We start from the raw sequence: 14284 nt of genomic DNA on the forward strand, positions 1-14284 counted from the left end.
TGAACGATTGTAATATATATTTGTCGCTGTTAAAAATGAAAAATGCGTTTCAAATACTCTCCTACGTACATAATAAATAAATAAATAAATAAATATATAATTTGTATTTTATGCCTTTTATCTAATTGTCGACGTAATCACTGCGCCAACGGTAGGAGCGTAGCTATGGTTGCCAAGTGTTTAGCAGAAGCGGGAACGAATGAACAGAAATGTTAGCGAAATAATAATCCGAATCACACATGCTGCTAATACTACATTTAACGGATCGGTCTGTGGTGCATTGAGCTCAACAGGCAGGCTTCAACTGAGCAAAAGATTGTTGTTTGGAACATTTGTGATCAGTGTGCATAAGAGTGTAACTGTTGTAACAGCGTCGCCAGGCTTCTTGACAGGGCTGTGGAGATGGGGGTATCCGATTTTAAACTTGATGCAAACGCTGGTAAGCTTTATAATAAGAGTTGAATGACAATTCAATGCCCGAACTCTATGCATTTCGATAACTCTTCGCCGGGCCTACAAATTTTGCTAGTGCTTATTAGCAGTAGAACGGCCCAAAGCTAATGTTGATGTGAGCTAGCATCAGCACCAGGATGAGTGTTGTTGTATCAGTGATGTACCATAAGCCACAAGGTGCTGCATCATATTCAGTTATTCGCTTGTAAACCTAGACACTTTGAGACATTGATAGCTATCAGTTGATACGAATCATTAAAAATAATGATGGAAATTATTTGGTTCGTATCATCAACTTGCCATTAGCTTGTTCTGCCTGCTATTGTTGTGATGGTTGTCACAACTTGTCAGTGTTTAAGCAATATCATCTTCCATTAACCTCTGAGTGTAATATTGTTGTCTAAACTGATCAGGAACCGTTCTGTCTGTATGATCATGCTGGTTCAAATGTTGTACTTGTTTCAAATGTGTTATGTTTGTGTTGGCTCATGATATTAACAGTTTAAATAGGAAAATTACATCCAACCAACCGTCCACCCCCTTCTGGTCTATTGTTTTAGGCCCTGTGGTGGACCTCTCTGCCCAGGGAATCCAAAAGTTGGAACCGTGTTTTACATGCTCAGATGAAACCCATACCCTCATTCTGGATCGCAACAATATCATGAAACTAGACCATCTTGAAAGAAGTCCAGGGTTACAACAGGTGCGCACTCGCTCTCTCTCTTCTATTGATACATATATTTGTATGTACAGTATGTGTGTGTGTGTGTATGTATGTATGTATGTATGTATGTATATGTTTATATATATATATAATTGCTGTCGTTGTCCCCAGCTCTCTGTTGCCAGCAACCGTCTGGTGCGGATGATGGGTGTGTGCCGGCTAACAGCGCTAAGGGTTCTGAACCTGCCCAATAACAGCATTGGTTACATTGAGGGCCTTCGGGACCTGCCTCAGCTTGAGTGGCTCAACCTCTCCGGTAACAACATCAAGGTACGTGGATGGGACGTTAGGACAATTGGTTACCCCCGACTGCGATATCATGTTTTTGTTATATTTATTAGTGCACACTTAAGCGGCAGCAGGTCTTTTTACGGCGGACCAAAGAACTCCTTTGCAAATGTGAAAATGTAGTATTTATTTATTTACTATCGTCCTCTATTTTCTTTAGGTCATTGAGCAACTTCACAACTGCATTTCCCTGCAACACCTGGACCTGTCTGATAATAACATAGCAACTATTGGAGATTTGACTAAGCTGTTGGCCTTAAAAGTAAGGATTCAGAGGAAGTGAGAAGTAGCAAGCCATCCATTCATGTGTTTAGATAGTTCACGACTCACCTGTTTAGATTTGCTGCCATTTTCTTTTTTTTGCAGACACTCTTGCTTCACGGGAACAGCCTAACGACACTCCGTACGATTCCTGCCCACCTACCCACGCGTCTATCGATTCTCTCCTTGGCGGAAAATGAGATAAGAGATCTCAATGAGGTAGCTCTCATGCAGAAACCATTTAACTGTATTCAAATAACAACATAAGTTAGATTGGTTTCTCCCCCTCCATCTAACTGGTGCTCCTTACGTGCTCTACTTTAGGCCTCCTACTTCGCACCTCTCCAGGAACTGGAGCAGCTCTCTATAATGAGCAATCCATGTGTCATGTCCACCCCGTCGCTGCCAGGGTTTGACTACAGACCTTACATCATGAGCTGGTGCCTGAGCCTCAAGGTCCTGGACGGCTATGTGGTTTCACAGAAAGAAAAGTGAGCAAAACAATGTGGACCTAAATATTACCCCCCTGAAATGAATGTCGTAATCTTGGGTAGTAATCTCATGGTCTAGTAGCAGTAACGTATTTTTTCGCTACCAGTTTAAAGGCAGAATGGCTGTATAGCCAGGGCAAAGGTCGCTCATATCGACCGGGTCAGCACGTGCAGCTGGTCCAGTACCTGGCCACCGTGTGTCCCCTGACCACCAGCCCAGCCCTGGAGACGGCAGAGGACGCCAAGCTGGAGAAGATCCTCAGTAAGCAGAGGTACGCACGCACACACCCAGCCACACACACACACACACAGAGCAGTCCCCAGTGGTTAATGTTGATAAAGCAGCATGAAAGTGCACATTACTGATACCCTGTTCTACGGCTCCACCCAAAGTGATATTTACTGTAATCCGAGCAACATGTTAACTTCGGTTTTGCTTTCTTTCAGGCTTCACCAAAGGCAACTGTTACAGCAGACAGGAGGCTGTCCCAGCCCACCTCGCCCTACTCACTTGGACGTGGAGACCCTCAGTCCACAGCATACTGCCCCTCTGGCCCCAGTAATGGCAGAAAATAGATCCACCCCAACAGGCGCTGTTCCATCGGCCAGAGAGATGGGTGAGAGGAGCTTGCTACAACTGGCAAGGGATTGTTTCATGTCATATTTGTGCTATAAACATCACTTCAGTGGTGCCCAACCTTTTTTCGGAGTCGCGGACCCCTTGAAAGTGTTTGCGGCCCACATCCGACCAGAAGTTATACGGTTGCCATACAGTGGTAATCGGAGGACGTTTATTTGAACAATCATATGCAGTCTCATACATACAGTGCAGTAGTGTTAAAAAGAAGAAGAGATGTGTTAATAATAACCTTATATGCATGGAACATTCACATAATGTTAGGAACGATATTGTCTCAAGGGAGCAGTGTTTAACGACTAACGCCGGTGCTGATAAAACCAACCGTAATAGGAGCCCACTATTGTTTACTCACCTAATGAGACGGCTTATGTTGCATGGCAGACACCAAATGCTTAATGTCTGGCTCAAGGGAGAGCAGTCTCAGTCTAGGATTGGGCTCAACATTCAGTTTACTCCTGTATTTCGTCTTCAATGCCAGGAAAGCCAGTCTCCCAGAGATACGTCTTCAGGGCACCAGAAATCGCAGAGCTCTGCTGGACAGATCGGGATACTCAACCAAGTAAAAGCTTGGTCGAGTATCCCGATCTGACTTTGCCGATCAGGTTTGTCAGGTACTTCTGTGCGAAAGCCAGTTTCAATGCGCTGAGACACGATTTTCCTTCTCTTTTGCCCTCTGGCCTTTGAGGGTCACTGTAGCCGGCGAAGGGGTTTTGCAAGCATTTTCTTTATAGCCAGCACTACACTGTGTTCATTGCAGTTGACAGACAGCTTTTACCCAGGTCCTGGGCAAGCACTGCACTGTGCTAGCCCAGCATCGCACAGGCGCCTTCAGAGCTCAATCCTACACTTTTGACCCAATCAATACTGCAATTTTATTTCCATTTTCAGATCATCGCTCATCCCACGTAGGATGGCCTACCATAAGTTCCTATCACATTGCTCAGGCTTTTCGAAAGGTTTAAAGAAAAAAAAACAGTGATTAATAATATAACAAGGATTATTGTTTTTACATTGAATAATGTTTTTGTAGTAGAATTAATATAAACAAAAATATATGGTGTTTTCACCGTGATTTGTCGGCCGACCTGCAATACCGTTGTTTCAGCGAGTCCAGTGGCAGCGGGTCACGGCCAACTGAATCGCTGCACTACTTTATAGTGGATAGAACGTTTACTGTAGACAGCTTTGTACCAAATGTGGAGAAAACATCAATCTCGGTAACAATTGCTTTAATTTTAATTTGGTTTGTCAATCTTTCACTCATTCCTGTTCCAGAGCCAACGGTTCAGTACAACACCTGGATGAGGTCGGACTCCTTCCACCAACCGGGGCCTGTGCTTCGCAGCACCAAAGCAGCAGCAGAGGAGTCTCTCCACCTGGAGGACGTGCAAACAGACGAGGATAAACCCAGCGGCAGCCTGCTTTCCTCCGTCTCCACCTTCCTGCCTGCGGCCGCCGACATAGGAGGGCCCAAGGCGGCTCTCTCAGAGAGCGAGGACGAGACCGAAACGTTTGAGCCCGACTCTCTGGCCCCGGAACGCCCATCCCTGCCAAGGAAGTCACTTATCGCAGAAATCTGTTACCAGTGTCCAGAGACGGTGCAACAGGAGATTGTCATCGATACGGAAAGCCAGGCGACGGCCGGTCACCGTGAGGGCGCTGACGTCTCAACAGCTTGTCCACCCGTGGTCGGGCCCAGCTGGCCACAGGTCGGACCGGCACCAGGAACCCCCCCAGACAGTGGGGGGGGGGAGGTGCTGGAGGAGCCCCAGCAGAAGGTGGAAGTGTACCTGGACGGAGACAGGGCAGCGGTGAGGATACAGTCATGGTGGAGGGGCCAGTACGCCCGCCACTACCACCCCGTCGCCCGGGAGGTCCGAAGTGAGATCCGCCTACACAGGATGCAGGAGCACATAGTCTTCCTGTCAGGGGAGCTGGAGAGGTATGTTGATGGCTGATCTTCACATTGGATTATCTCCTGCTTCATGTGTGTAACGAAGTCCCCTGTGCTATTTTTAAAGATCATGCAACTGTTCAGTTACCTGCGACTTGACGTTATTTGCTTGGAGGGTTTATTCACAGATTTACAGAACTTACCTGTCTTGACCTGCAGAATGCAGGGACGCTATGAGGAAGAAAGGTTGCAGAGGATGGTTCAGGAGGAGGCTGTCAAATTTCTTTGGAAACAGGTGAGGGATGTGAAGCTTTTAATATAATACATTTTCAATATTCGGACACTTTTTCCATCCTCGTTATGAATACATGGGAATGCTCCGCCCACAGCTCCAGTCAATGCAGCGGTGGCAGCTCTCTGTCGAGGGTCAGCTAGCCAGCATGAAGCCCTGCGAGGCCCCGGCTGAGACGCCGGCTCCTGCGTCCTGTCAGCCCTTGGTCCCAGCGGCCTGCTGCAGCACGACAGAACCGGCCCACACACAGGTGTCCTTCCCGGACTCCGGCTTCCAGTCAACATGTGAGCAGCGGGTTGCCCTGGAGGACAGCTTTCTCAGCAGCGGCACCGTGGACTCCCTGGAGACTGTGCGGGCCCTGGCCAGTCCTGGGGGCTGTGTGTCCGTAGCGGGCGGGGACAGCGCAGATTGCAGCCTGCTGGAGCAGTACCTGTCCTCCGTACAGCAGAGGGAAGAGGAGGAGGACGGCATGACCGGCGACAGGACTGAAGGTTCTCAGCCGCCGTCGCCTCTGTCGCCCAGCAAAACCACACCGCGGCCCGACACGCAACACGCACGTCAGGACGGGGACAAGGAATCCAAACCCTGATGCGCACGGACAAACAAAACATCTCCCTGGGCTCCATCTGTTGAAAAAGACTCTTGACCAAACTAGCTCCTCAGAGACGTGCGTTTAGGATCTGGATTTACTCTCGTGATTGGTCGTTGTTTTGACCTCTGCAAACATGCATGTCTGAAACCAGCATCGAATGTGTTACATTTTGGCTTTGAAAAGATGGCTTATTGCTCAACTAGGCAAAACCATGCGTAGCATATGGACACAAATAGGCCTTGTACTTATTTCGTTCACTTATTTGCAAATGAAAACAAATTAATGTTTGTTTTATTATATCAAGGAAATGATGTGTTCGATTTACAAAAGGTTGTTGCCTTCTAAACCCACCTGATGAGGAAGACAGGGGATGTTTAAAATATATCACCTATTTTGTTAATTTAATTTATTATGCACTTATTCAAAAATAGTAGCTTTCGTAAATGTGTGGAATTTCTCACCAGTATCCTGCTGATATATTACTAATTAATGCATTTCGGGGCTATGTTCTATACACATGCTCAAGCCATAGACTGTATACAATAGGCTAAAGCAGAAGTCAAAACCACCACGTGAAAGCAAGAAGACATCACGTACATCTGACAGGGTGGCACATTTCCTGAGCTTCCTCTTAACTTTTTCTTTTTGACTTCTTTATGCCTTTGACTCGACTATAATTATTAATTAAATAGTGAAATACTGAACAACCTCTGATAATTTCATGACAATTATTGCAAACTTTCCGTACATAAATCTGGCCTTTAATCACTGCAATGCGCACAAGAGGTTTGTGTTATGTTCTTGTATTATAGCAAGCTATTGATCTGGTTGTCTCTTCCATATGCTGTTTGCCATAATCATTGTACTTAACAGAAATACAAATTCAAAACAAACTGAGAATAAAGTTAACACATTATTTTAATGTGTTCGAATTCAATGAATAAATCAGTGGGCTCACCGGCTCGTTAATCTCAATAATATGCATATATACATCGATCTTACAGTCCTACCGTTTGATTAGAATAATATTAAGTTATTATACAGCCATAACAAATTTGGTTATTTGTTATAGCCAGCACTCGAGATGAGGGGGGATATCATCCCCCTTTGGAATTAAAATGATTAAAACTATCCCCCTTCTGAAACAGCCGTCCCCCCTTCCCATCCCCTGTTATTTTATCAATTAATGTGGAAATAATAACGCTATTTCATTATAGCGGTTCTGCAGGCAACTCTGTCCCCTTTTCTCCCTTTAATTCCAACCCGTGAGCAACGAATAAGAATCAGTTTTTAAAATCCTTAAATGTGATGCATGCCTCCGAATCGTGTGATGCGTCAAATCAGCTGCGTTTTTATATAAAAATATATAATAATAATAATAATAATAATAATAATAATAATTATCACACCGTTGGTCTCCCACCATATGCGCTATCATCAGCACAAATGATCTGTCCCCAGGAGCGTAGCCACATGGGGGACCTCTGACCAGCCACCCTGGTCAGAGGTTGGCCACCCCCCTGGCCCCCCGAGTCAGATAAAAAAAAAATATATATATATATATATAAAATTCAATTTAAATTATTTTTCATTAAAAAATCCGGAAACAGTCTAAAGAAAGCTGGAATATATACACTATTAGTTTGATCTAACTAACCACAGTAATAATGTCCTGGCTACCCCCCTGTCTGTCCCTAAAAGTTAAAATCCACCATCCCCCCTGGCTTTTTTTTTACAACTCGACAACTGGTTATAGCAGAATAAAGATAAAGCTATTGCGAGATAAAGGTCTACGATCCGTCGGGATGGGGGAGGTATCTCGCGAGAGCTTCGAAGAGAAAGCCCCGTAGTGGTTACCTCAGCGAGGACTACTGCTATAATCAGATGCTTCAAACATAACCAAGGAAGCCGGAACACCCAAAGTATGCTGGGCGAACGAAGACAATGGAGCTCTGCAGAGACCGCCGTCCGCTTTGAGGACTTAATGAAAACGTAGGTGGTTCTGCGAGGACGTGCCTTATTGAGATTATACAATTCCGTGCACGTTTATAATAAAGCAGTGTAATCTCTTCAGATTATACGATTGTAGTCTATACTATGCATGCACCTCGTAATAGGCCCTGCTGTCGTTGACAAATATAAAAGCAAGATTGTAGGAGGCTATTTGATATCAGAAAAACGGAAGAAATTTATAGTTTCAGGCCATACAGCCTGTTCTAAAGACAGCTTGCAGACTTCCCGTTATAACCCCCATTGAGCAGCACTCCCTTTTTGTTGTTGTCGAATCACATGTCATCCTTTTCTATCCTAGCATAAGCATGTAATGTGCCTAGGTCTAACCAAGCTTTGAAATTGGATGTGGTTTGATAGCTTTACAGTATAACATTTTATAACGAACTCCTAAGGAAATAATATGAGATGGTAAAAATGATGTTGGTCGTGTCGATTGTTTCTGTCACGTGTGAAGAATAATACCCCCCCCCCCCCCCCCCCCCCCCTCCTAGAGTCCCCACACTCGTAAGTAGAGATGGGCGATATGGCCTAAAATCCATATTGCGATATACATTGCAGCCTCTTGCGATAACGATATATATCACGATATAAAATCATAAAATAACCGTTTCAGAACAGGTTACATAGACCCTAAGGAAAGCCAAACTGCTAAATGTATTTTAAAATAAGAGAAATATAGTATGTCATTCATCATACAACATAATGTTGCAGATAAATAAAATTAGTATTGGGTTTCTTTCCCTTAGTGCACTAAGTGTAGTGCCTTTCCTTTAAAAGGCACTACACTTAGTTTAAGTCCTTGGTTCTTAAATGCCACCCAAGATGCAGAGAACAGGAAAAACGGGTGTCTTTCTAGATAAGGAACAGACACTGTACTGACAATTAGGGATGGGCATGATTAATTGATGATCGATCATTGATTGTTAAGATTTTTGTCGATTACGTGATATTTTTAACCATCAAAAGGAGGTTGACCCAGCCGGAGAGGTGGTCTCGGAGACGTTGCTCAACATGGAGCAAAGAGGAGTCGGAACGTCTTTTGGATATTTGGGTCCGATATCCAAAAGACATTCCGTCTCCTCTTTGCTGATGAGGGAGAAGGAGTTGGACCAATCCGCAGATCAATGTATATCACGCTGGATATCCATGATTGTTTACTTTCACCGGTGCTCCCCCCCCCCCCCCTTTTTCTTTAACCCTTTACAACGCCCCAGACCTTTTTGTCCAATGATTTAACCCATTCAGACCGGATCACGCATCTGTGCGTGTTTACCTTTAAGACCGGATTGCGCATCAATGCGTGTTTACCATTAACCCATTTGTACCGGCTGCGCGGAGCAACATTGTATCTACTAGATACAATGTTGCGCCGCACAGCAGCCGGTACAAATGGGTTAACGTTCTTTGCACACATGCAGGTTTGTTGACGAATTCTGGCACTGTTGCGAAAATTCCAATGTGAAAAGGAATTGCACCAAACCAAAAATTAAACATTGTATTTTGCGTCATCAACATGCATTATCGCGATAGAGCGATAGAATTAAAATCTCTATCGTAGGCCATTTTTTTTTATCGTTTATATCGTATATCGTTTACATCGCGCATTACTACTCGTAAGCACACATTATAATCTGTAGTATCTTGGGTATACTAACTATTAAATTGACTGCTACAGACTTTTCTCATAAGACAATTTACTGAGAACACGAAGACGTTGCTCTCCTGCATAACGACCATATATATATAGATAAATGCATACTCCTCAAGATAGAGAGTGGTGGGTTTACTGTTCGCAGCAGTGGTCAGATGTAAGTATCCAACTCTACAACATAATCTTTGATAGTTATGTTTTTAATCCATATCTCCTCTCTATTGTTTAAGTGTTGACAGCCCAGTACTACCACTACCACAATGTTGAAAGCGGAATATGAAGCGTTGCCTAACCATGGGAGACCGAAGGGGGCCATCATGTGTCGAAATCTGTCCAAATACGCCCCACTATTCCTTCTCCTGGCCCTCTCTGGTCTCATATTCCTTCTGCGCAACATTCACACTCTGGAGGTTAGTGTTGTGTGTGTCTGTGTGAGATAGTTACATTTTGTTAAATAAAACATTGGAAAATTCCCTTGTGAATCAGTGGGCATAGTTATCCTTGTTTATTACAACTTATTGACCAGTGTGTAGCACCCACCTTGGTGACAAGATTGCGCCATAAACCTCACCAAACACTGGCTATCACAGTGGAGAGGTGAGGAATGATGCTGGTTTGTGTGAACTGTGCAAGCAGGCACACAAAAAGGATATAAACCTGGCCCTCACACACGGCTGATACAGCGATTTGTTGCACATCTGAAAGTTTGGTGCCCCGCAAATAAAGAGTGCAAACTGCCTGTCCACTATAAATTCCACTCCTTACCCTAACCCCTCTTCTCATCCTCCTCAGAACCTGAGCTGCCACACAGCATCGACGCTTTTTCAACTCCAGAACAGCATCCACACAGCTTTTGCCCAGAAGGGGCCCCTCCCTCCCTACCACAACGATACCTTCTGCAGCCACCTGGGGCTGGAGCTCACCCCTGACGAAGCCCTGGAGGATCGCTACCTCCTCAACGCTATCGCCTGGCCCAAGCTGCCGGCCCGCCCCGCCCCCGCGCCCCTACGCCAGACGAGCGACCCCGCGCACAGCCTGTTCGCCATCCTGCCCTCCAAGGGCCGGAGGGAGTGGCGCGTCGGCGCCCAGCTAGAGGCCCTGGTCCAGATGCACGACTTCCAGGGCCGTCCCAAGCGCTACGGCGGGGACTTCCTGCTGGCACGGTTGCACTCCCCTGAGCTGGGGGCGGGGGTGGCAGGCAGGGTGGTGGATCACCTCAACGGCTTCTACTCGGCTCTGTTTCCCCTGCTGTGGCAGGGCACGGCCCAGGTGCAGATCACCATGGTGCACTCCAGTGAGGCGGTGGCCGTGCTACAGCGGCTCCAGGAGCAGCGGCCCGACCGGGTCTTCTTCAAGAGCCTGTTCCGATCAGGCTTCTTGTCCGAGACCACCGTGTGCAACATGTGCCTGCCGCCGAATCAGCCGCAGGAGCCGCTGTGCAACTACACGGACCTCCACACCGGCGAGCCCTGGTACTGCTTGAAGCCCAAGATGCTGAGCTGTGACACTAGAATAAACCACGCCAAGGGAGGCTACCAGAAGCACCTCATCACCAACAAAGAAGCACTGCTCTTTCAGAAGTTTGTAGGATTCTTTTATTTTTCATGTAATCTATAACTTTGGAAATGTATTTTTACCCTTGTTTGTTTTATTACGCTCAGCGGTGTGAACATCAAAGTTGACATCCATGCGTCAGGACCTGATCGGATCAACGTGCTTCCTAAGAAGATAGGTACACAGTCATTGCTGCAGTTTATGGAGGAGGTTGCTTTTGCAGTTTGTATGCATTTCATTTTGTGACATTTGTGCTTTCCTCATATCCCAGATGAACCAGAGTTAGAAAACGTCAGCATCAAACCGGAGCCGGTCAAGTATACTCCTTCTGGGTATTACTACCGAAGCTCTTGGAGGTCCTTCGGTGGAACTACTCCTCGCCAGTTTAACGACTCCTCGTCCATTACGCAGTGCCTGACTGGCAAGGTGATCCACATGTACGGAGACTCCACAGTGAGGCAGTGGTTTGAGTACCTCAACGCTTTCGTACCAGGTGAGCCCTGACACCCCTCTCTCCGTTCACACCATGCCCTGACCATTACTCATGTCCCATTGTTGATGTCCAATGTGCGCTTTCATTCGGTCTCTCCTAGAAATCAAAGAGTTTAACCTGCACAGTCCAAAGAACGTGGGACCCTTCATGGCGGTGGACAGTAAACACAACATCCTACTGAAGTACCGCTGTCACGGTCCGCCCATTCGTTTCTCCACCGTCAGCACCAGTGAGCTACGCTACGTCGCAAACGAGCTGGACGGCCTGCCCGGAGGGCCCGACACCGTGGTGGTCCTCAGCATCTGGGCCCACTTCAGCACTTTCCCCGTGGAGGTCTACATACGCCGCATGCGGCACATCCGACGGGCACTGGTACGGCTTCTGGACCGGAGCCCCGGCACGCTTGTGGTGATCCGCTCGGCCAACTTACAGGCCCTGGACCAGGAGGTGAGCCTGTACAACAGCGACTGGTTCTCGCTGCAGCGCGACAGGGTTCTCAGACCCATGTTCATGGGCCTGGGTGTTGTGTTTGTGGACGCCTGGGAGATGACTTTAGCCCATCATCTCCCCCACCAACTCCACCCACCCCCGGCCATCATCAAGAACATGATGGACCTCATCCTGTCTCATGTGTGCCCTACCAAGAATAAGAAGAGCTAGTGGCAGAGAAAGAAGCTGGAAGAGACGTGCTGTCCAATTGCTTGCAACATTGTTTGCCTATTCTGATTCTCTTACCATGAACAAGTTAACTATTTAGCAGATGCCTTTATGCAAAGCACCTTGCAGTGGATTCAGATACACGTGACTGAGGAGATGGTAGGCGTTAAGCACCTTGCACGTAAGAAAAAAGCCCCCTGTTTATTTTTATCAAAAATTCTGTAAAATAAATATTCAGGGGCATGCACATCTCCTTAACATATTGGTTGACGTTTTAGCTTCTTTAAAAAAGTAGACAAAAAAAAAACGATTGCAATACAACCAACCAGATCTTAGCTTTAACATTGTTATGATCTATCTTTTTTTTACTCACATATTAACACCAAGGGAGATTTATATCCCAAAAAAGGGTTCCTAAGCCATGAGTGACGATTGTGTTTATCCTACGATGGTGCCTCTGTGAAAAGGGTCTGCTTAATTGAATGAACCTTAAGCAACGTGTAAATTTACCTCAAAATCTGAAATGGACCTTAACTATTTTCTTTAATTAAATTATTTTGGAAGGCACAGTTGTCTAGATAAATGGTAGAGGTCCTTTTCTTTTTCGATGGCTAGGTGGGGCAAAATATAGCATCTAAGTAGCACCCAAGTTCATAATCAACATTTATAAAAAGAGAAACATTTCCATCCAAATCAAGAAATGTTTTCATTTTATATAAGAAACGAAATTTCACATATATTGACAAAAGGCCGCCAGACAAGCAGCCACTACTGATACGGTCCATTTATGTGCATGTTCCAGAATACTTTTATATTTAAAATGACTATTGACTTAATGACTTTTCAGAATTTAGTCTTATTTTAAGTCATCAATTTCAGAAACCATGTTATCCAGCTGTAAAATCAATCTCATGTTTTTTTATTTTATCGCTATCTTCTTTTACTCACCAATGTTTACAATGATTGAACTATTTTGCGGTTGGTTTCAAGGAAGCTGTCCTTCACCATACAGTTAAATGTATGAGATGGAGGCGACTCCCTCTGTTATGATCCATGTGCCGTGTTGTAAGACAAGGAAACTAATCTTCTGGGACATTGATGATGTAATATCATTGCATCTTATATTTATATATTTATATATAAATTTATATACTTTTTCCACTTTTGAGGAATGTATCCATCTTTAAACATTTAGATATGGTTTTGCATCACGCTGTTTTTCCCCTCCCTGCCAGATCCCTTTCTCTGACCCCCACTGTTGATTTATGTGTATTCACCTTCTTCCTGTTATTATCCCCCACCCTGTCAAACATCCTTCTCTATCCCTCCACTACTCTTGAGGGGTTGATCGAACAATTGATCTTTTATGAACAATTGATCCACTGGATCATCCTCCTCCCTGCCAGACCTCTGTCTCCAACCCCAATTGGCCCTTCCTTTGTCTCACAGCCTAATTAGCCCAACGACAGATCCACCACGGACCAACCGGTCTGGGGTCCATCTTGCCCAGGTATGACACCCGTTACATTTTTAGCCTAGAGAAGGTTTAGGCGGTATGTGATTGGCTTGATTTGAATAATGGTAACCCAATAGGAATCACTGGGTTACACCTTCTTGTATGATAACAGGTAACGAATTGAGGTAAAAGCCCAGCCCTTGTCATATGTTTTGATATACTGATGTGTAGAATTGACCAGAGATTTTAATTGTACCACATAAGGACTCAGGTGGCTGTTTTGGGTCTCTTGCGTGAGCCCACAAATTCAGGGTTGAAAGTGAATTATTGACTCTGTGGTCAATTTGAAAGAAACGGACTTGGAAACTGCAACTTGATTTGAACAACCTTCTACATTTGGCAAGCCAGCCAGAATTGAGCAAGAGTACTCCATCTCTTAAACTCTTCACCAATCTCTCCTACTAGGCCTGGTACTAGTAGGTATCTATGGTACCCGGAGTGCCCCCTTGGGTTCAAGTCGCATCTGAGCAGAACCCGGGGTAGACCTAGGACCAGGGACTAGATGATTAGATTGACCTCTCAGACCTACGACATTAAAAGACTTAAGAGTCTCACAAATCAGAAAGGATTGCTGGATCCGTCTGAATAAAATATGCAAAGAAAATAAAAATCTCCATTGGGTCCTACAACCTTCTTTTAGTTGAGTGCTGCTTGCAGCGCTCGACTATTGTTCTGTTTTAATCTCTTTCTTCTCTACAAACTCCAATTTTAAAATGTCCACATTACCCTGGAATCGTGCACTTCCACTCAGATTTTGAAAATACA

At 45.2% G+C, this 14284-nt stretch overlaps 2 protein-coding genes across 2 annotated transcripts; both read left to right on the forward strand.

The window, feature by feature from the left end:
• Positions 1–162: 162 nt before the first annotated feature.
• cep97 (centrosomal protein 97) lies at positions 163–6409 on the forward strand. Its single transcript, XM_079731780.1, has 11 exons — positions 163–439; positions 1014–1156; positions 1289–1447; positions 1626–1727; positions 1832–1945; positions 2051–2217; positions 2325–2489; positions 2665–2834; positions 4133–4799; positions 4971–5046; positions 5141–6409. Exons 1-11 carry the CDS (start codon positions 403–405, stop codon positions 5630–5632), a joined length of 2292 nt encoding a protein of 763 aa, XP_079587906.1. The 5' UTR covers positions 163–402; the 3' UTR covers positions 5633–6409.
• Positions 6410–7504: 1095 nt separating this feature from the next.
• nxpe3 (neurexophilin and PC-esterase domain family, member 3) lies at positions 7505–14232 on the forward strand. Its single transcript, XM_079732222.1, has 6 exons — positions 7505–7627; positions 9530–9709; positions 10092–10879; positions 10961–11031; positions 11125–11346; positions 11447–14232. Exons 2-6 carry the CDS (start codon positions 9560–9562, stop codon positions 12004–12006), a joined length of 1791 nt encoding a protein of 596 aa, XP_079588348.1. The 5' UTR covers positions 7505–7627; positions 9530–9559; the 3' UTR covers positions 12007–14232.
• Positions 14233–14284: the final 52 nt, after the last annotated feature.

Source organism: Pollachius pollachius (assembly GCF_949987615.1).
Source record: "Pollachius pollachius genome assembly, chromosome: 3".
Lineage (NCBI taxonomy): Eukaryota > Metazoa > Chordata > Actinopteri > Gadiformes > Gadidae > Pollachius > Pollachius pollachius.